The 23,825-nt window shown below is 34.6% G+C and overlaps 1 protein-coding gene across 3 annotated transcripts; it reads right to left on the bottom strand.

Annotated features, from left to right (window-relative positions):
- Positions 1-2,428: 2,428 nt before the first annotated feature.
- On the bottom strand, positions 2,429-22,226 carry LOC106662832 (GRAM domain-containing protein 1B-like). Of its 3 annotated transcripts, XM_014387219.2 has the most exons (14): positions 21,813-21,902; positions 14,208-14,393; positions 14,016-14,145; positions 13,759-13,963; positions 11,999-12,102; positions 11,765-11,941; positions 11,545-11,706; positions 8,950-9,481; positions 7,384-7,527; positions 7,204-7,325; positions 4,471-4,666; positions 4,010-4,403; positions 3,283-3,403; positions 2,429-3,227 (listed from the first exon to the last, which is right to left on the bottom strand). In XM_014387219.2, exons 2-14 carry the CDS (start codon positions 14,231-14,233, stop codon positions 3,114-3,116), a joined length of 2,427 nt encoding a protein of 808 aa, XP_014242705.1. In that variant the 5' UTR covers positions 14,234-14,393; positions 21,813-21,902; the 3' UTR covers positions 2,429-3,113. The 3 variants fall into 3 exon arrangements, with proteins under 3 accessions (XP_014242705.1, XP_014242704.1, XP_014242706.1); XM_014387218.2 differs by lacking the exon at positions 14,208-14,393 and having other exon boundaries at positions 21,813-22,226; XM_014387220.2 differs by lacking the exon at positions 14,208-14,393 and having other exon boundaries at positions 8,950-9,112; positions 21,813-22,226.
- Between the last annotated feature and the right edge of the window lie 1,599 nt (positions 22,227-23,825).

The following is a 23,825-nucleotide window of genomic DNA, read 5'->3' as shown; positions in this document are numbered from 1 at the left end:
TTTTTCATAAAATTATTGAAATATGTGACTTTATTATTTTATCATGCCTACTTGAATTTATGTGTATACCGTCTATACTTTCAATGTACGGCCCCACCATATTTTGAACAAAAAACTGCTCAAAAATGAATGGGAATATTACCAATTTTGTAGTGTTCACTTTCCCTAGCATTTTTATTTTATTATAAATTGCGTTAAAATTTCTTAGAAATTATGTTTTTTACTGAAGGAAAATTTAATTAAGGGATTTTGAAAAATAACAACATAAAAGGTTTAAATTCTATAATTTTGTTTATTGGACATTTTTTTTTTTTTTTTATAACAATTAATAACGTGTATAATGTACTCTGTTAACTAAAACCTCTGTGCATCTGTTAGGCACACTCTTAATAAGGTGCCACTAATTTCACAAGGAATTTCACTCAGATGTCGCAACGCTGCACTCAGTTGTTGCAGGTCAACTGGCAGTGGATAGTGATCAAAAAGCCATCTCTGCAACGCATCCAACATGTGCTCAATAGGATTTTGTTCTGGAGACAATGGCGAAGGGGCAGATGAGAAATTGCCAAGTTTTCTAGACATTGAAGAACAACTCTGCCTCTATGAGGTCTGGCATTGTCATCCAGAAATCAGAAATACCTGCCAATGAGGGTTGAGAGATGTATTCCTCTCTACCTAATTTCTTGCGTTGAGGTTGCCTTCAGCAATATGTACTCCAGTTCGTTCTTCACCGTAAAACCCACCTCAGACCATTACACCGACTCTTCCAAACTGAACTAAAGGGAGCACGAACTGTGGCATTGCACAGATCCCCTGTTCTCAGCAGACTCTAAGGCACCTGCTATCACTATATAGACAGAAACGTCACTCATCAGTAAACATAACAGCATTCCAATTGGTTTTCTCTTTCTTCTAGGCACTCGATGCACCAGATTCTCCTGAGTTGCTGGTTGAGGGATGTTGCTGCAGGTCGTCTCCAAGGGGCATACGATGTGCGGCCAACTTCGAATCGTTTGTTGATAAAGCCCTTGCCAAAACATCTTGCACTTTATTTAGGATCTGGCGGGCACTATGGAAATGGTTCAGTCTTGCAGTGATGGCAATATTTCTGACCTCCCTTAGTGTCGTATTGCGCTAAGATCCATTACCAGGCCTCCTATTGGCACTTCCAGTCTCTCCTCAGTGGCTAAAGCCTGATAGACCACATGTTCTGAGAAACGCCAACTGCCTCTGCAATATCCAATTGCCGGTGACCTCAATGCCTCATTCTCACAATAATATTCCTAATTTCTGGTTCAAGGTGATGTCTTTCCGTGGTTAAAGGAGATTTAATACTTAATACTGATTAATTAAAATTAGTAGAATAAGAATAAATTCCAAATATCTTTTTTTTTCTCTTTTTTGAGCAGTTTACGTTCTTTTTATTTTGTATCTTCTTGTATTATCTTTTGTATCTTTCTTCAAATGCAAACTAATTTAATATTATTTATTACAAAAGACAAACTTTATTTTTTATTATAGAGAATAAAGAAGAAATATTTTATTTAAAAAAAGAAAATAATAAATGGAAAGTATTTATTAGTGTGAATGCATAGTGTGAAATGGTCTAGGAATTTTGAGTCCCCATTGTCTCTCAATAAAGTTATTTACATAATAAGTGTAGATGATAATGAATAATAGTGAGGACTCCACTACCGTAATTTAATTAGTGGTATGTAAATAGGAGAGAATGAGTGATAATATGTGTTTGGATCTAAGAACTGCATGCATTGGGAGCTGAATTGACCGAACTGTTGAGAGCATCCGGAGTCCAACCTTTTGACCTCGGAGTGCCTATACCCAAGGTGGGTGATTCTCGAGGCCGGTAATTTATTGTAAATTACAAAAGCTGTAATTGCTGATAGACCGCAGATTCGAGTTTCAATTAGTAATCACTAATAGGTATTAAAATTAAATAAAAGAGAAGTTTTAAAAAAATTATATATTTGTTTTTCTACAGGTACTAGGCAGAAATATACAAATTAGGAAGAAAATCCTGTGGATTTTCTAGACAATAAATAAATTTTTTCTTCTATTTGTACAACGAAAATAATCTATTTTTCTTTCCTACTTACTTGGAATGTGTATACATACATGTTTGTAACAATTGATACAAATTATATCTTGTGCTCTATCCATGGTTATTGGGCACTAATGACCTTTTCCTATTGTCTATTTTTAGATTGACAGTTTTCCTTTTATTTTATAAGCTGCTATAGTAGTTATTTAGTTTTTCTTTTTTTTTCAAATTCTGGAAGAGCAGATTTTTTAATATCTGAGGAAGGTAGGATTAACAAAACTTTTTGGCACAAAAATAATTACCTGTAGCTTTTACTGAAAAATGCCCTTTTAATTTTAAAATTTGAAGTACATGGAGTTTCATTTCTAGTTTTTTTTTATTTGCTTTTTTTTTAAATTTTTTATTCGTATTAAACAATGTGCATATGTGCAAATATTTGTAAGAAACCAAGTTCCCATTAACCGATATAAACACAAACAATTAATAATAGTTCAAATACTATGATTAACTTTTTTATGAGCCTATGAAAGGCATCTAATTTCATCACATCTCACAAAGGGAAATATACAATAATTTCTTAAAATTTCATCCGTTATCCACAACTGTCAAATTCTTTCTAGGATTAATTTTAATTAAGCTTTGGCAGTATCACAACAATATCACCTAATATGTGCATTTATTCACTTTTAAATTATCTCAAGAATAAGGAAAAAGAACCTTTCCTGAAAAATTTGGTTTTCAGCTACTGAAAACTACTTTTTAACCCTTAAGGAAAAACAGTTAAAATATTAAAAGAAAACTGAAAATATTGCACACATACCTTAAACACTATGACTTTTGTTTTTAAATTTATATATCCCTATTTGATATAATTGAAAATTTACACACTTTATAAGTTTAAACATAAATTTAAAAGGTATTCATGATCAAGTTTAAGTTGATTTGACAAATAACGGGATCAATATTTTTTCCGTACTATTGTAAAATTTCAAATGGCTAGTTTATACAAGACAAATGCTTGGTGTTGCATAAAATATTAAAAACAGGAGAGTGACTACAACTCATCTGAAGGCAGGCTTTCGTGTTGTGGCTTACCATCTGCGGCGAGCATCCCATCATCTATGGCTCCTTGTATGCTAGACTGTAGTACATTCAGGGATTTTTCAACCTGTAAAACGTTCTGGTCAACAAAAAAATCTGGGTCACAGCGTCGGTTGACTTACCTGCTGCAAAAGGTGCACCGAGGCTTTCAGTATTCTAAGCCACCTTTCGACTTCGAACGAATGCAGCTGCTCCTGACGTTTAAGAAGGTTTTGCCATTCTTCTTGTGTCTGAGGCGCATGCCTGGAAAACGGATAACGTTCTGATGTTGAATTACACGACAAAAAAAAAATATTTTACTAAACTTTTAAAATATAAATAATTGTGTGTAAAATTCACATTGTTTTCAGTATCTTAATTATTACTGCTTGAAAAATAAGACTCATTTTATTAATTTCAAAATGATATAGTTTTAATTTCAACATAAAGAGTGATCAGGTAGTGGCATTACAAGAATATAGTACAAATACAAATAATAATAAAACTTAGAGAAGATATGGGTGGCTGGACAGTTTAGGCGTTGACACAGCGCTCATCTCTGTAGGATAAATGTCCTAGGTTCAAATTCAGCAACCATATGATCTTGCTTATCAGTAAAGGAAACATGTATATATTTTTTAATACGCTTTTTTTGGAGAGAGGAAAGAGGAGCATGAAAAAAAAGGCCAGGGGCGGCGGTGGCAATCAAACCACTTGGCTACCTCCATCCCCAATTAACATATTTATTTTATGAGCTACTATAATAACAATAAAATCTGATCTAAAAAAAAAACTTATTGGAAAATGGATCAATTGAACCAAAATTTTTTTATTAATGTAAGGAGGTAAATTTAGCAAAAATTTGCTCACCTCAATGAATCCAAGTTGAGCTCGCCTGCGGCATCTGACAAATTCCTTTCACTCTGTTCAAGCCCCCACAGTTTATAATACAAGGCTGCGTTTAACACTAAGAGTACGAACAAGGTAAAGAACACTATCCAGATGAATGAATCCATTGTACTCGAGCTGTGGCTCTTCGCTGGGATGGGGAGCGCTTGGATGTACGGCTTGTCTTCGATCACAGGCGATGGAAGGGGTAGAGGTTTCAGAGCCGAAGTCCTCCTCCGCCTGCCTACCTTCCTTTTGGTCCCAGCAACACCAGCGGCCATCGCGCGCCTCGTCCTCTCGCACTCGGCTTCTAGCGCTTTCACAAGGTTATTGTAATATTCCTCCATGCCAGACCAACAATTTTTCTCTATGTAGCCTGGAAGGAATTTATTGTTTCTTTTCAGATGTTCACTCCAAAGAATAAAAAAAGTAACTTCATATACTTTTTGCGAGCATCCAGACTGATTTCCGATATTTAATCTGGCAGTACACTGCGATGTTCGATGTACCAGGGTCTGCACCTCTTGTTAAGCAATAATGACTGACTATGAAGAAAGCATCTGCATACGGTATCCCTGCATTGCTTGCTTCAATTTCGATAACATACCTCTCTCCTGGCTTACTACAAGGTAACATTTTCTGGGAAAAAATAATAATCTTTAAAAACAATTTTAACACATTTGTAGCTAAAAATAGTGGTCTTATCAGGGACTAAATACGAAGGCCACCTGGCTTGATGAAGCATGTTTTTCAGTCTTCTCGAGCAAGAACACAATTTGCCCACAAATTTTACACTGTTTTATCCTTAACTATTTACAAGATATAAAAACTTGAAAAAGTTTGGTAAGAAATATTCGTTTGAACTTTTATTAATTATTAGTTAATTATATAAAAATAAAGTTTACATATTGATAATTAGATCAACCGGCTGAAACCAAAGATACATTTTATTATTATATTATTAAATTCACTAATTTCGTGGTCCGTTTGACCAAGTAATATATTACAATTAATTAAGGTTTTTAGTTGAGATAAAAAGTCAATGGCACGAGCAGGATTCAAACCCACGATCTTCGGCTTGATACGCCGCTGCTCTACCACTTGAGCTATCGTGACCTCGATCCACTCGGACACTAACTTCCCATGTCAACCGCGCCTTTTGAATTTTCCCTCCTTTTTGCCATTTTTCATATGTCGTGTAATTGGATTGGATTCTCGGCGACAAATGAAATGGCACTTTCCATTGACTTTTTATCTCAACTAAAAACCTTAATTAATTGTAATATATTAATTGGTCAAACGGACCACGAAATTAGTGAATTTAATGAATTTAAATGAAGTATACTTCACTAAAGCTCTCCGTGGCCATTTCATTTGACTCCGAGAATCCAATCCGATTACACGACATTTGAAAAATGGCAAAAAGGAGGGAAAATTCAAAAGGCGCGGTTGAGATTGGAAGTTAGTGTCCGAGTGGATCGAGGTCACGACAGCTCAAGTGGTAGAGCAGCAGCGTATCTAGCCGAAGATCGTGGGTTCGAATCCCGCTCGTGCCATTGACTTTTTATCTCAACTAAAAACCTTAATTAATTGTAATTATTATTATTATTATTTATACCTGCATTTTAGCTACAGTAAGTAAATGTGATAGTTCATAGCAAAACATGATAAACATTATGGGAGAAATCACACTGAGAAGTCAGAAGCACCAAAACACTCCCCAAAACCAAATCTACACCCAAAAACGGTTGTGGTGTCTGTTTGGTGGTGCACTGCTGGTATTGTTCACTATAATTTCCTGAATTATAATGAAACTATCACAGCAGAGAAATACTGCCAAGCAATTGACAAAATGCACGGGAAATTACTGTCTTTGTCCAGTGTTGGTAAACCATAAGGGACCGATCTTCTTTGCGATAACGCCAAACCACATGTCGCAATGCCAACCCTGCGGAAACTTAAGGACTCAGGATATGAAACCTTACCGCATCCTCCATATTGACCCGACCTTTCGCCTACAGACTTCCACTTTTTTAGTCATTTTGATCACTTTTTGAGTGATAAAATTTTTAGAGAACGTGGTGAAGGTGAAAACGCTTTTTTAAATCAGTCGAATAAAAATGTATATTACATGCTGACAAAGTTGAATAGATTGTGAATTAATTTAAATTAAACAATTAAAAATAATTTTGTCTGCCTTTACAAAACCTGCATTATTTTTCCACCAGTCCAATAGGAATGTCGGTAGTGTATATTACAAAAAGGATCGAGCTAAGGATACTTCCTTGCGAGACTCCAGACCTTACTGGATTATAAAAGAAAGAAAGGGGACTTACCATGTAAGTCAGGGAGGATGAAAGATAAGATAAAAGTTCTTGAGAAAAATTTTCTTGAGCTTCCACAGTAAACTTGGGTGCCATTCCCGGTTGAAAGCCTGGGCACCCAAGAAATCCTGTTTTCACTACAGTGAGTGAAACCCAAACCGATGCACCTCAAGGATTGGGATTAATCTTTTAAGGAGGAGTTTTCTAATTACTTTCGCTAACATAGAAAGGAGACTGATAGGATGATAGGAACTAGGAAGTTGGACTCGTTTGTTAGGTGTGATCATAAAGTAATCCTTTTCTATGTAAATTGCATAAAGTTTTGGGGTAATTAGGCCGTATCCTGGAGCTTTACTGAGTAGCTTTTTTTTATGATGTACACAATGTTGGAAGGACTGAAGAAGTGGCGATAAACGTTGTAGCATTAGTAAAGTCTTATTAGTCTTAGTCGACATGTGCATGTGTTCACAAATGTCGTGTGGTGTAAATACAGAAGAAAGATGTGGAAAGAGGTTTACTTACCATTCTTAACCATCTTTTGTTGTTGTTTGATGATACAGTGCTGATGTGAGTCTATACAGTTCTTTTTTGAGAAGTTTTGTAAGTCTATTGAAGTACAGGTTAGTCAATGGTTCTTTTGCCACCCTTTCTGTTTTTAGTTAGCAGTAATTGTAGGAGGTAAGAAAGTTCTTAGAACTCAAAATTGCCTTTAAATTTGAGAGAAAATAAAACGCTCAAAGAAAACAGGTAAAGTGACTTTTTCCTCTTAATTAGAGCACTTTGTTAAATATTCATCTCCCAATATGTTCAATTTTGACAAATGATCTTTACTGTTAAAATTAAAATTGGTACCTGAGATTCGGTGACTTGAGCATGTTTGGGCCCGATCGCCTGGCCGAGCTGAACGGTCAGATTGACAGTCCGCCCTTTTTGGTTTGTGGAAGGATTTGTAACCCATCCTGATTGTCTGATGTCTGAAATGATAACAAGATGAAGGATGGAATTTGATCAGAACTAAAATAGTTGACTCACCCGTCGACTTTATGTTTTCATGAAGGTCAAAGAAGAATTTAGAATTGGTGAACAAATGCGCAAATAGCTGGTCAACGTGAATGGAGATTTGCATGTGAAGCATGAGCTTCCCTTCGTGTATAACTGGGCAGGTGATTGCACTTCCTAAGTAATATAACATAATATATAATATAATATAGTAGCATAATATATAAGTATAGTAGCATAATATATAATATAACTAGTGTCTTTCTTTAGAAGTTCATCAATAGAAACAATTATTGGAAGTTTTCCAAATAACTTTTTAAGAAAAATTTAGCTTTTTATTAAAGTATGTAGAGAAAGTTAAGATAATTGACAAATACACAAAAATGAATCTACAGAGGTACCTTTAGATATGAGTTTAATTTGTTCCATGGCTGAGCTCCTAAGTCAAAATGCTAAATAAATCTAAATAATCTTTCACATAATAAACAAAACTAAATTAAAAATAACACAACAATAATTGTGAACAAGCAATTGTGCGGAATCTGAGCTGAGTGGTAGTTATGACACTCCAGACAAAATTTCAAACTAGTGATGATGACTATCTCAAAAATAAATAAATAAATAAAAATAATAATAATAAAATTTTAAAAAATTGGGGCACACCTATCTCAAGGTACCCCTGTACATAAATTTTTTTTTATAACTTTACACATTAGTTTTCTTTTTTTTTTGAAATCCAATGAATATTTGCTTATTAGAACCTAACTCAAAGATGTATGAGCCTACGGGCAACAAAATTTTTGTTGTTGATATAATAATATTAGTATATATTTCATTGTAAAATTTTTTAATTTCATGTATGATGTGACCACCAGTAAGCAAGTGGTAAGCTGGGTTTCTACTCCGCGAAAACCACTCGCACAACGGTTTCGTGAAACTTGCATCAAATTACAGAAACCTTGCTGGGACTGCTAAACTTTTAGCACAAAAATGTTCGGGGTGAGCCGACCAGCAGTCAGTTTTTTAGTGTGCATCGAAGTGTTTCGTATTGTTTATCTCTGTGTAAATGCACTTGTCTTGAGTATGAGAAAGAACCAGGACTGCATTAGACTTATCTGAATGTATCACAGCTACCGATTTTTGTGGGATGCTAAAGATAAAACTCATCATAACAAGAATGAGGGAGGATGTGTGGAAGGAAATGAGCATCAAAATGGGAAGACAAAAAGTGTCGCCATGATAGCAAACTGGTTGCTGACCTTGTTCGTCTCATGAAAATGGTTAACCCGAGACTGTTTCACGAATGATTCTCGCGTTTAGTTGCTCGACTGATTTTTCCGTGCAATGGAAACCCAGCTGTAGTACATTCTACTTTATTTGCTGTATAGCGATTCAGGCTTTGAACCATGGCATAGCTTTTGAAATTTTATTTAATATATGTAATTTCAAAAACAGTACTGTACAAGATACCCCCCAGGTTATGTTCAAGCCCTCCTGTATGATACAAGGATGAAAATTGGCTGTTTTGAAATTAGAGTACAAAAGGTAATTCTTTTGAAAATTAGAAAACCGAAGTTAACTTAAGTTAAGAACATTTACCATGTTTTTCAGATTCAGATTCACTCGGTGAGCTGTCGCTGAGATCGGTTGGTAGATGGTCGGAGGGTGACCCTGGTGTGGGAGGCTGATTAGGTGGCGGAAGCGAAAGGTCACCAGTCTCAAGGGAGCTCTTTTTCTCCTCTGCCGTTAACGTGGGCCCGTCCTTCAAAAAAAGAGCCTCATTTAAAGATGTGGGTGTGACTGGCTTGCTTCTACCTCTAGACTCGTCCGGCAACAGCGGTGAAACCGTACATGCCAATTTGGGCTGGAGGGATACTGAGCGGAAAAAGGTTTTTTTTCTCGATTTTGGGCTAGACCCATTCTTCGGGAGTAACAGCTCTTTTGTGTTGCTACTTAAAGGCAAGCTTGCATCATCGGTTTGTTGTTTACTGTCTGGCGGATTACTGTCATCAAAGGGTTGTGTCATAGATGGAGTCGATTCGAGCTGTTGCAAATGCTCCAAGTTAGGAGAAGAAGAATTTGAAGGGAGAGACACTTGGTCTTTTTCCATGTTCATCACTGTAAAACCCTCCTTTAAAACAAAAACAAAGCAACAAAAGAAGTGCAGTGTTAGAAAAAATAGAAAATAAAATAAAATAAATGAGTAAATTAAAAATAATTTCCTTATTGTTAAAAATTGAGTGTGATAAAATTAAAATAAAAACAGGCATGAAATAAAATATTAATTTGTTAGTGGATTAATTCATGCAGGTGAAACCAATGTAGTAAAAACAGTAACAATACACATGGAACAAAATTAACACAGATAAAGAGTAAGTGAGAAAGGAAAAGAAAAATTCTAGTTGATAGTGATCGATCTCCGTAGTTTAAATTGATGTATTAGATCTTCTTGAGGTCATTTTACCTCAGGTAAAATGACCTCAAGAAGATCCAATACATCAAGGAAAAGAAACAAAAAGAAATAGATGTATAAATAGAGTGTGTGTGTGTGTGTGTGTGTGAGAGAGAGAGAGAGAGAGAGAGAGAGAGAGAGAGAGAGAGAGAGAGAGAGAGAGTGTGTGTGTGTGTGTGTTACCATAAGGAACAACACTACCATTTGGTAATTACACATATTTTAATTTAATGTTCATAACTTTTTTTAAATTTTAAAACAATTATTGAATTATAAATATTTTCACAATATTGAAAATATTTAATGATGATTGATGAGGAATGGAGACTTAATCGTATGAAAAAAAAAAAATCTTATCTCTATAAATCACTCTCAAGTTAAACACGATTCCAAATGTTTAAATTGACCAATTTTTTAAAAGTTAAAGACAGGAAAACAATAGTCGAATTACCTTCAAACCAATTTTTAGAAATGAACACATTTTTTGTTTTCAAAGCGGATTTCCTTGCCACTTTCGAAAACAAAATACCAATTATACGATAAAGCACAGCCGATCAAAATGAAAACAAAAGTATGTTTTTCTTAATACAACAAAGATAAGATAAAACAATACTTCAGAAATATTGAAGATTAATCGTTTTCACAGTTCAATGATTGTATATTTACATGTGTAGAAAAACAAAAGAATTTTAAAATAAAAAGCTAAGCCGAACTCGAACAATGATTTTCTCCCAAAGGTCTAAGGTCAAACTGCCACCAATCAATTATATTTTAATGAGATTAATTATTAAAATTATTAAAAAATTATGTTGATACCATTATAATTTATTGATGTATTTATGTATAGATGTATTGTAAATATATTAAATTTGGTATGTATTAACAGAAATAAGAAGTGTTAATAAAGATCTATTAATTTTATAATTTAGTATACACTGTGTTTTCTCTGTTTGTTAAAAAGAGTTATTTTTACATTGTACAGCTCTCTCAGTAATCCAAATTATTTGTTGTAGAAGAGGTATTTGGATTACTGAAAAATTCTGAATACAGAGGATATTAAAAAAAATACAAAGAAATGTATATAAAAAATTAAAAAAAAAAATTCATCACATTTTACATACACATATACTATTAATTACACCAACTTTTCTATACACGAAACTATTAGAGAACATTGCTGCCAGTCAATTTTTCTTTTAAAATCCTTTCTTTCCTTTTTGAATATTTTATGTAACGCTTACTTCATTGCTACTTCCTCTTTTTCATCCGGTTTTTTATGTGATAGGTATAGTACAATTAATACTAGAAAAATTTATTGTTTAGTAGTAATGGGTTGTGATGTATTCCCACCCATTCAAGAAAATTCATATAGTTTACACTAAGATATTCCTTCATTCACTCTCACTCTCCCTTTCTGCTAACTCCCTCTCTCTTTTTCTCTCTCACTTACTCTCTCTCATTCACTCACTTACTCTCTATCTCGTTCTTTCACACTCATTCTCTCTCTCTCCTCTCTCTTATCCTCTCTTCCTTGAAAATAACATCTCATTTGTTTTCGTCTTCAATGCAATTCGGAGTACTGTAAAGTTTGGAGAACTAAAATTAGGGAGAGGGCGCTGTACATACATAATTAGTTTTGATATATTTTTATATATAGAACAATGTAAATATAGAGCTAGTGAAACAAAATGTAAACATAAACATTCATTTTTAACGATGGCAAATTAAAAAAAAAAAATTACCTCTAAATAAGAGTCTAACAAATTTTGATCTGCCTTGATCATCAGTGGTCGTTTGTCTTCTGGGGCAGTGGGCGCAACGTAGTCATCATCATCACTTGTCAGGCCCAGCTCATCGCCGTAACAGAGGTGGACCCATTGCCACATCTCTTGTGTTGACATTTGCTGCAATGATTTTTTTTGTTAATAATATAGAAAAAGCTGTAAATTGAAAAATGCATACCTGATCCATGAGTGCATTCTGCCAAACTCTAAACAGCATCAAATAGGTTTTATCGCGCGCTGTAAAGCTAGTCAAAAAGTGTTTATCATTATGGGTATGAACAAGGATAGCATTCGGTATCACGCGAGCCGTTTTCTCTTTGGTCAGTGACGTAACATCTTTCCATCTCAAACAGACCTGAAACGAAAATTGTTAAGAAACGAGCATCAGACGGATTCACCTGTCATGACTTACTTGAGTCTCCCAACGTAATATGTTAGCATAAAAGCTGAGATAGTTCTGGGAAACGTAAAGGCGGCCGTGGACTAAAATATCTTTCTGAATGGCGCATGAATAGTCTAAAACAACGGAGGTTTAGGAATATTAATACAACTGCCAACTAAGACCTTCACACAGATATATTACTTGGAAGCTTATCAAATTTTCATTTCCCTCTTATTATAAATTAAATAAAGGTACTTAACTTTATAGTAAACAATTATCTAAGTTTATTAAGCCAACTTTTTATCACTGTCTAGGTCTGTTTATTATCATTTAAACCTTCATTTCTTAAGGATTATGAAATTGTTTCATAATTTCAGTTGGTTATATATCTATTAAATTTAAGTTCAATTGTATTGCCTATTTATGCTCTGTATATTTTTCAATGAATACAAGTTAAAAAATAATTAATTCACAGTTGAGACATTGTAATTATTTTATTCTTATACAATAAACATTGAGGTGAAGGTCTGAAGCTCAATTAATCTAAATTATCTCTGATCAAGCTACAATGATAAAATATGTTCTTGAACAATTAATACAATTAAAATTTAAGAAAAATGAGGAGCTTTTTCCTACAAGTTTAGTCAACCTTTTTTCGAACTATCTTAATGGATAATCATTTTAAAGAAAACAATTATGTGTGGTGGATGCAGAAAACTAACACTTTGAGTGAGTAGAAATACTTTGATTGGATATAAAAAATATATTTTGCATTGTATAAATTCACTTTTTTCCACATCCTACATGTATTTGTTAAATATAAATAATGTTTGTAAATCCCAGGCCCTGAAGATGATCTCAATAAAGATCAAGGAACTGTTTTTCTGAAACCTACATCACACCAGACCCCATCTCACGATTTCCGAATAATCAGAAACCAATTATGTTGTAAAATTAAGCCAAGATGGATCTTGGTTTGAGTGTTCTGCCTTCTGCCTCACCCTCCAGACCTCTTGCCTACCAACTACAATTTTTTCAGACACCTGGACATTTTTTTTTTTTTTTTTTTTTTTCGTCGATCAAAAGTCGCCAGAAAATGTCTTTACAGAATTTGTTAATAATGAAGAGATTGTTTTGCACCTTTTACGTGAAGTCCAAACTACGCCCATTTTCCCAAATTAGACGGAGAATCCCATCACCGACAAAGTTTGTTTCGGGACNGAACTATGCATATTAGCCATGTGACAATTCATATATGTGTGTTCAAATTTGGGGGGGGGGGTTATTGTGAAAAAAGGGCCAGAGGCGAAGGTGGGAATCGAACCCACGACCGCGGCGTGAGAGTCTCTCATGCTAACCACTCAGCTACCGCGGTCCCCCACCTGGACATTGTTTTACAACATAAAAAAATTATTCATCAAACATCGTTAGAAAATGTATTTCCTGATTTCGTTAATAATAAAGGTCTCAAAATTCTATTTAGATGTTATAGAGTAGTTGCCATCACATTGTGGGAAGTGTATTGAGAGAGATGGAGGGTATTTTGTTTAATAAAAAATGTTTAAAATCATTTGTTTTCATTTTATAACCATAAACCTGCATTATTTTCTGAACAACCCAATAGATATTTTTCAACTCAAACCTATTAAAATCCATAATACCTAATAGTAAAAGGGAAAAATGTTATTTTACCTCATTTCCCCCAATTTTGCTACATAAGACTAATATCCATTTTTTTTCTTTAAAAATGGGATTTATAAAAAAAAAAAAAAATTGTTCAATTTACTTACCGACTACTAGTCGTTCATCAGCAGGCACTTCTTTGAATAAGCGTTTAAAGTCATCGCTCCTTGACTTGTAAGTGGGGTAGAGAGCACTGTACCAGGGCGCTTTCTTTTTGGTTCTGTCTTGCAACTTTCTATCTCTGCTCTCCCTGACAGGGTCTTGGCTGTTGCTCCTGCTTAACTCGCCACCAGAACCATGGTCGGATGCAGACTAAGAATTTTAATTAACTTTTTTTTTACACAATACTAATAGAAAGACTCACCTTGTTGTTTCCGTCACTCTTGTCAGGGACAGATTCTCTGGAACTTGATACTGATGATTCTCGCTTGTGGTGAGGGCTCTTTGTCTGGAGTGAAGGACTGGACTGAGGACTGACATTTGGGCTGCTCGACCTAAACAGAAAGTAAAACTATAAACAAAAATCTTTATTTCTATTACAATGTTAATGACATACTCTTGGTTAAGATCGTCTTTAATCATTTATAAAACTGTCTCTTTGACTGAATGGTGTCTGCTCACTAGTTTGTCAAGGCTGTGCTGATATCACTTCCAAGCTTTTTTCATTCCCCCCATTGACTTCTATTAAACTACAGTTCCTCACGTTTGTGTATTTGTTTTACTCTTCTTAAAAAGTTTGAATCTATATGAAAATTCAACAATGCAATTATCAATAAATGGACTAAACTTCCTAATTTATCTTTATCTTCACTGTGATAACTCCACATCAATCAAATGTATGACACTACCATTAAAATTAAAACAACCTTGGAATTATATTTTTAATAAATCCTTTTAAACGACCACCACGAAACTCGGCAGCGAAAATAGATATGAACAACTTAACAAATTTGTATTGAAAGGCCTAGAATCCAAATCCTTTGTATGTGAGTCTTCCCAAGGCCAGAAATTCTAATGTTGCAAACTAGGCACAGTTGATTGCCTTAAATGACATACATCTCTGAGCAACTTTTTCAACCTATTATTTGCTTTAATTTTTACCTTTTTACTACAACTTATTCTTTGTTCAAAACAATCTGTAAAACAATAAAGCCTTATAAATACAATTGTTTCAGTAACAAGCATACAATTGATTGGCTACGTGCAATTTTCTTTACGTTATAACATCTTTACTACTCTTTTAAAGCAAAGATGGTAATTGGGTTTTGATCTAGACAAAGTAAGTGATATAACCCACAAAAAAATTCAGATAAATGGACATGAATTCCAATCAAACTATCGATTGTCAAGCCAATTAAAAATAACAATAATTTTGTAACAATTAAAACAGTGTCATGGACAATACAATTTTTTTAAAACAATTTATGTTAAATGTACGTGTTGAAAAGTAAGTTTTCTGCCATTCAGATATGTTATCATTTAAGAAGCTTGATTGTAAATTTTTCACTTGTCCCAAGACCATCAGGGACGATCAATGAACAGTTACATTACCTCACCAACTATCTTGTAAATTACTGAAATGAAAAAATTACCAAGAATAATGACATTTTTATATAAGGCGTACAAGTTTATAGGCCATAATTAGAAATTAAAAAGTTTTAAAATTTGATTATAAAAACGAAAAAATGTCTTTTTTTATTACATTTATTTGGTATTTACAACTACAAGTGATGTATTAAGTAAATATGTTCGTATATGTTGAATTATCATTTGAGGCTCTTGTAGGAGAAGTTGCCCAGTGGTAACACTCCTTTACACTGATATCTTGTTCAGTCTTCAAACAATGAGAAGGTCTCGGGGCCACTTTCGCTTCAATCTTCTTGGAGGATTTTCAGGTAGGGTTGGAAGTGACAAATTTCGTACGAATAGATTACTGTGTGTGTTCAGTGATTGATGAAAAAATTTTTATCGGTTTTTGATGAGTTCATGTACAAAGGGGATGGGTAGGTATTTATGGATAGTGTAATTTGAAACGTAAAAAGGAGCATTTATAATTTGACGGAGAATTTTAGATTGGATTGATTGGAGACACTGGGAATTGGAATCCTTGGTTGAGCCCCACACTTCACAACAGTATGCCCAGAGGTCTAATCATTGTCTTGTAAATTAAAAGTTTTTTTTTATTTTTTCAAAATTTTTCAAAAGGTCTAATTTTGATCGTCAGTCAAGTAGTCTTTTTAACAATTTATAACGTCGGTTTGTTTGCTGTCTTTTCCGTCTTGTATGGGGATTCCAAGTCAGTAGTTTATCCATGAAAAGTCCAAGATAACGCACAAGGTCAGTGGTAGGCAATGGAATTCCATTTATATTCACCGCAGGACAGTCTTTTTTACGTAAGGTAAAATTGATCTGTGTGCTTTTTGTTAGGTTTACCTTTATTCTCCACTTTGTGAACCATATTGTTAATTCATTCAGGTGTTGTAAGTGTTGAGTGTTAATTGAGGGGTCCGAATTGTGTGTAAGAATTGCTGTATCATCAGCGACGAAAAAATGAAATAATAAATATAAGAAATAATAATTTATATGACAGAGGTCATTTAAACCTCCGGGGTTGTGGTATTGTTTTTGTAGAAAAAGCCCGTTTGTAAATAATCTAGTTTTAAATTCAGGGCTGAGCTTCAAACCTAGAACCCTTATAGCAACGAGTCATAACTGTTGCAGCCACTGGCACCACCACAAGAAGAATATTATCGTTACTACATACTGCTCATTCATCTCAACTGAACATTTCTGCAAAAGAACTTCTTCATTCAAATTATTTTCCTGATAAATGATTTAATGTGTCAACTAAAGTTTATACAGCCTTGATTATGGCAATGAAAAGATAAGTTCAACAAGTTTTTTCCCCTACCCTTAGTCTTATTGGATGTAATTAAGATTGATGATGAGGAAAATTTTTAATAAAACATTAATCAAATTACCCTATTAAAATCAATTACTGTCCCTGACATCAAAGTAAAAAAAAAACTAAGGGCAGGAAATAAGATTATAAACATATTATTGATTAATGATTTATATAAGCATATGCATGTTCAGAATTGAGCACTTCTTGTAGCCCACCGGAAATTCCAGCTTTTGTAATTAACTATAAATTACCTGCAGCCTTCAAGAACCACCCCTAGTGTTGGCATCCAAGGGGCTATAAACAGCTAGGACATTTCAGCCCTTAACTCAATCAGTGCAGTTTGTTAATTTTCCATTCTAGTTTTATATGATTAATTAATTACAGTCTCCAAAATCAGTTGTACATGTACAAAGGGTTGAACATTTTCAACTTTTTAAATAATTTTTCACGCCCGACTTGTTATTATTATTATTTTGTTAAGAAGAAAACCGCCTACCATAGTTACATGTTATGTATAACATGGATAAAATTTGATTTAAAAAAAAGAGTGAACTATCTGAATTTGTAAAATTTCTTCTGAAGATGTGCAGTGTGGTGAACCTTTTAGTTCAGTAAATTTCTGATCGTCCTGGACTGGTTTGGTCTATCGTTCTTGTTAAAGCACCACAATGTAGTGGACAACTGCCTGTCATCTATACTCTTACGATCAGTTTGGGTGTGATTCAACATTAAAAATCTTTAGAGGTTAATGTTTTCAATAATTTCTATTTCATTTAAAATATTCAATAATAATAATATTTTTTAAACATACATTTTAGTACAATGATTTGACCAATTGTCTATGCTATTTTTACATTAATAATCACTATTGATCTTCCTAGACTCTCAAGGTAATCAGCTTTTTTTAGAGTGACGCTTTTGAACTATTGTATTGTTAAAAAATACGAGGTTAATGTGTTAAGATCTGCATAGAGAAAATAACCCTTTAACTTATCCTGTTTCCCCGCTGTCTCACCGGTTTTGTCAACTTTTCGATATATTTTGGCGAGAGGAGGGTTTGGGTAATAAAATTTGCTAAATAGAGTGAAAATTATAACTGACATTATTTAATGAATATAAAAATATATTTATTATTTTTTATATAAGATTTTTAATAAAACTCTAGACTAAAATGTCAAAACACCTAATATTTCCCAATGTTCTGTTTTTTTGGAGTAAACGGCTGTTTTATTATTGGGTTGTCCGGAAAATAATGCAGGATTTTAAGTTTTCATTAAAAAAAATCTATATAAAATATTCTGTTTACGTTTACAGGATTACTCATTTGTATGAATGTCAACACTTATTAATCCTCTTCCAAATGATATTGTTTGTTTACCTCTGTAGCATTCCGCTACTTGGAAATAATTCAGTCATCCTTATAATGTCAAAGCGAGAATTTCGTACGATTTTCTTTTACGAGTTTAAACTCGGCCGAAGCGGAGCCCAAACGGCTAGAAACATTAACCAAGTCTGGGGCGAGGGTTGTGTTAATGAGTGCACTGTGCAAAGGTGGTTTAAAAAATTTCGGGAGGGAGATTTCAGCCTTGAAGATGAAGAAGGTCGTGGAAGGCCTTCCTCTCTTAATGATGATGTTCTGCGATCAGTGGTGGAAGAAAACCCCAAAACAACTGTTCGAGAACTTGCAGAGCAACTCAAAGTCAGTAAAACGACCGTCGCTGACCACCTCAAGGCGATTGGAAAAGTGAAAAAACTCGAAAATTGGGTTCCACACTCATTAAACGATCGCCAAAAAAATCAGCGCTTTGATGTTTGTGCATCACTTCTTTGTCGAAACAAAAATGACCCATTTCTGGCCAGAATTGTTACATGTGACGAAAAGTGGATTCTGGACAGTGGCTCGACAAAGGAGAAGCTCCAATACATTTTCCAAAGCCCCCAACTCATCAAAAAAAGGTAATGGTTACGGTATGGTGGGCTTCATTTGGTTTAATACACTACAGCTTCTTAAATCCTGGCGAAACCATCAATGCTGAATCATACTGTAACCAAATTAATACCATGCATCAGAAATTGGCAGTAATGAAGCCCTCTTTGGTCAATCGGAAAGGGCCCATTTTGTTGCATGACAACGCTCGACCACATGTGTCACGTGTAACGTCACAAAAATTATTGGAGCTTGGCTATGAAACTTTGCCTCACCCACCCTACTCTCCGGACCTCTCGCCTACTGACTACCATTTTTTTAGACACCTGGACCACTACTTACAACACATAATATTCAAAAATCAAACGGAACTGGAAAATGCATTTATTGACTTTATCAATTCTAAAAATTCTGAATTCTACTCAGACGGAATTAATAAGTTACCAACACGTTGGGAGAAATGTATTGAGAGTATGGGAAATTATTTTGATTAAAGAACATTGCTTTAAAGTAACTAGTTTCTTTTTTTTTGTTTAATACCAAAATCCTGCATTATTTTCCGGACAACCCAATATATATAGTACTTATAGTACTTGATAGATATCTTGTTTTCTTTCCCTTGTGTATATTTAAATTGAATGTATTTATTAGTATGAATGTGTAATGCAAGGGCCAAAAGCGGATTATTGAGTATCCCAGTCAAGTAGAGCGAGAGTTTACAAACTGCAAGTGATAGGAGCTGAAATGAACTTGTAGATAGCCCTGGATCTAAACTATAGTTTAGTAACAGGATGGATATACAGCCTCTGGACTGTATAAACACAAAGTAGGTGATTAGCACATCTTGTTCAGTCAGAGTTCTATTCAGTATGTATATGTGCAAAATTAAGCTTTTGTATAAATCAGTAAACTCTGCAAAAATTGTATAAGTTGGCTTAAGCTAGTAATGCCAGTAGGCCGTGTAAGTTTTATATATTTTTTTTTAATTTTAAGTCAATGTACAACAGTTTTATATTTACATTCTATTTATTAGCTTGGAGTACCAGTTTAAAACCTCACACTATACTTAAACTAAATGAATTTTGGTTTTGATGGGAAAAATGGACTAACAACCCAACACTAATGAACACATCACAAGTGGGATTACATGACTGAAGAATTTTTTAACATTGACAATATGTTCACTAATTTCATGGTCCGCTTGACCAATTAATACTTTACAATTAATTAAGGTTTTTAGTTGAGATGAAAAAAAGAAGGTCAAAAGTCTCATAAGGTGAGGTTGAGATGGGGAGTTGATGTCCGAGTGGATCGAGGTCACGATAGCTCAGGTGGTAGAGCAGCGGCGTATCTAGCTGAAGGTCGTGGGTTCGAATCCCTCTCGTGCCATTAACTTTTTTTCATCTCAACTAAAAACCTTAATTAATTGACAATATGTATTGAGATCAGATAAATAAAAGTTCACAAGTTTTCAACAAATCTTCAGAACTTAAAATGCACTTTAATAATGATGATTGTAGCAATAAAACTGATGTCACAGTGATGCAAGTCACCTGAGTCTGGAGTCTTAGCTCAGAGGTTCATCATTAGCTGAGGGCCTCCAACAATCTACTATCTTCGAGACCAACCCAACAAGTACATCTCCCTCATAAAGACTGTACGCTGAGCATAAAACTGATTGTTAACCAGTGGAGCCTTGCTGCTAAACAGGAGTATTTATTCAATTAAACCCAGAGTCACAAGAATCAGAGAGATCTTAAATAAAACCAATGGAATGATGAATCCACTGCCTTCAAAACCTAAGACCAACCCGACAACATTCCTCTTGACAACTTGAAACGTTCCATTAACTAGAGAACACAAATCAGATTTTTTTTTAAATATGTGGAATACATAAATATTTTTTAGTTGTATCACCCTGCTAACATTAATATCAACCTCAAAAAGTCTCAAATCACTGTGCTATGCTGGGCAAAAGGCCATGCTGTTATTCGACAAAATGAAATTGTGGATAAGATGGCTAAAGGAGCTCTGTTGTCAAGTGTTTTATATAATATTAAAATTCCTAAAGAAGATGGGGAAAACTTATTTTTTTAAATGTGCCATGATCTTTGACAAAAAGAATACAATTCCACAATTGCAGGTAGACACTTTTGGTCATTATTTCCAACATTGCTTTAAAAAAAACCATGGTTCACAGGGGGAAGATGACATAAGGACTTCTGTCCCCCCCCCAATTTCAAATCTAATCATTGGGGAAGTTATTTTTATAAAATAGTAATTCATTTATGTTTAGTGGTCTAATTGACCAAATTATTTCATTCAATTAATTATTTATTTTATGTAAGGCCTTGGTTGAGATGAAAAAATTAGTGTCACGAGCGGGATTTGAACCCACGACCTTCGGCTCAATATGCTGCTGCTCTAACCACTTGAACTATCACGACTTGATCCACTCAGACACCAACTCATCTAAACCTACAAAAATTCAAATTTTTCCTCTTTTTTGCCATTTTTTCAAATGCTGTGTAATTGGGATTCAATTCTCAGGGACTTATGAAATGGCCACGGGGAGCTGTTAGTGAAGTGCTTTTACTTACTAAATATTAATCCATTTATGTTTAGTGGTCTAATTGACCAAATTACTTCTTTCAATTAATTATTCTTTTTATGCAATGTCTTGGTTGAGACGAAAAAGTTAGTGTCACAAGTGAGAATCGAACCCCACAATTTCATCTCAACCAAAACCTAAATGGATAATATTTAGTAAGTAAAACAAGCATTTCTTCACTAACAGCTTGCCGTGGCCCCTTCATAAGACGCTGAGAATTGAATCGGGGCTCTCATGGTCTGCACCGGCGGAAAGCTGGGTTGGATTGAACCTCCATCTGGAGGGATTTGAATGCACATGCACATCCTTCAGGTAAGGAATAGGCTAAGTTAAACTTAAATACGACTAGCCTCCACCTTTGCTTCCCACTCGGTGTGGAGTGCCTCTGCCATCAGTTCTCCTTTCCAACTGTCTCATGTCCACCGTAAATTCATTCAATTGGCAGGGTATTGTAATAACGAAGCAACATAATAAAGTCCCACAATTATTCGATTTATTACCTCAAGAGATGGTTCAAAATAATAACCAGCAAAATAGGTCATACATCGACTTTAACTACCATTTTTCATTTTTAGCTTTATAAAATGTCTGATCGTTTTATTTTTGTAAGTGTTGGTAGTTCGCTAAAGAAAACGTCTTGGTCGTGACATAAACCATCTCCATTGATATCGCCTAAATGATCGATAACGGCTAGCATTGTGATGATGTACATTTTTACCTGACATCCAGCGCTGAGTTATTCGGTTGATGATTGCCATTCTGCGAGTTGGCCGGAAGTGTCATCATTCCATCCGTTAAATCATCGGCCCCATTTTCTTCTCGTTTCTGTGTTGAACGGATCGAAGGCGGCCGGGCCCGGAGGCGGCGAGCGACCACACTGACAGACTCCTTATCAGTCGATGTGACCAACGGATGATAAGTTCAAATAAAAAAAATGGACTGCACGTTTTAAGATAACGGCTACGGCGTTATCCCAAATCCACCAGCCCTGGATTTACAGGTCTGTCCTTTCAAACTACATTTAATCCGGTCCCTATCATATCCGTTGGTTATATTTGACTAGAAGTAACTAGAACTTAGAAGAAGGACGAAGTGACAAGTCCAGGATAATCACTCTCTAGGCCAGTGTTTCCAATCCTCCCTCCACTCGTTTCGCAACGAAACTTCCCTTTCGCAACTTCAATCCCTCACAAAGTGCTCATTTCATCAGACCATAGAATTACAATAGAAAAACATACTTTTAACATAAGACATACATTGTATAATAAGCAAAACAACAATTTTTAAGTGTAATAAAGTTTTTTCAATTCAAGTTCAATTTGTAACAATATTTATTTATTTTAAAGGTGCAAATACGGCTTTAATCACCCTTCTATGTACTTATAATAGAAAGAAAGTTTTATAAACATAGCAAAATGATAATAACAGCAATAATAATAAAACATAAATTGCTCAAAAATGAATAGGAAGAGGTGATTAGTGACTGTTAGTCGACAATTATTCCGAGATGCGGTCTGGTGCGATGTAGGTTTCAGAAAAACACGTTCTTTATCGTGCCATCGTTTCGATCTTTATTGAGATCATCTTCAGGGGCTGGGATTTACAAACATTGTTTAAATTTAACAAATACATGTAGGATGTGGAAAAAAGGGAATTTATACAATGCAAAAAATATATATGTGTCAATATTTTCGATATATGTTTTGCACTGGAACTCTCAACACGACACACAAGAATGGCATACTTTCGCAGAAAACAAACACTGAGTGAGTAGAAATACTTTGATCGAATATAAAAAATATATTTTTTTGCATTGTATAAATTCACTTTTTTCCACATCCTACATGTATTTGTTAAATTTAAACAATGGTTGTAAATCCCAGGCCCTGAAGATGATCTCAATAAAGATCGAAACGTTTGGCAGGATAAAGACAATGTTTTTCTGAAACCTACATCACACCAGACCGCATCTCACGATTTCTGAATAGTGATACTGCCAATTTTGTACTATTTACTTTCCATAGCATTTTTATTTTATTTTCACTATAAATCGCATCAAACTTTATTAGAAATTATTTTTTTAACTGAAGGAAAATTTAATTAAGGAATTTTGAATAATTCCATAATTTTGTTTATTGGACACAATAATTTTTTTAAATTAATGTCCTCTCTTAGCTAAAACCTCTGTGCACCTGTCAGGCATACTGTTAATAAAGTTGTCACTAATTTCATAAGGAATTTCACTCCGTAGATGTTGCAACGGTGCACTCTGCAGCTGTTGCAGGTAAACTGGCTGCAAGCCACTCTGCAATACATCCCACGTATGCTCGAGGGTCAGATGAGAAATTGCCAGGCTTTCTAAATATTGATGATCAGCTCTGCCTCTATAGTGCCTGGCATTGTCATCCAGAAATCGAAAAATCCGTGCCTCGATTCCTCGATAATTTCTTGGGCATAATGGACTGCAGTGAGGTTGCCTTCAGCAATATGGACTCGGTTCGCCCTCCAGTGTGAATCCCAGCCCTGACCATTACTCTGCCTCCTTCCTACTGCACTGATAGGACCACGAACTGGGGCATTGTATGCATCCCTGGTTTGAGAGATTTATTCTTCGATAATTTCTTGCGGTGAGGTCACCTTCTACAATATGGAGTCCGGTGTTTCCTCCAGTATAAATTGAATTTTCTATTTTGTTTTATGTAACTAACAATAATATATCGGTTAATTTAAT

Source organism: Cimex lectularius, unplaced genomic scaffold, assembly GCF_000648675.2.
Source record: "Cimex lectularius strain Harlan isolate CLEC.00 unplaced genomic scaffold, Clec_2.1 scaffold45, whole genome shotgun sequence".
NCBI classification, from domain to species: Eukaryota; Metazoa; Arthropoda; class Insecta; order Hemiptera; family Cimicidae; genus Cimex; species Cimex lectularius.
The sequence above is the reverse complement of the archived record's forward strand: the minus strand, read 5'-3'. Positions and strand labels throughout refer to the sequence as shown.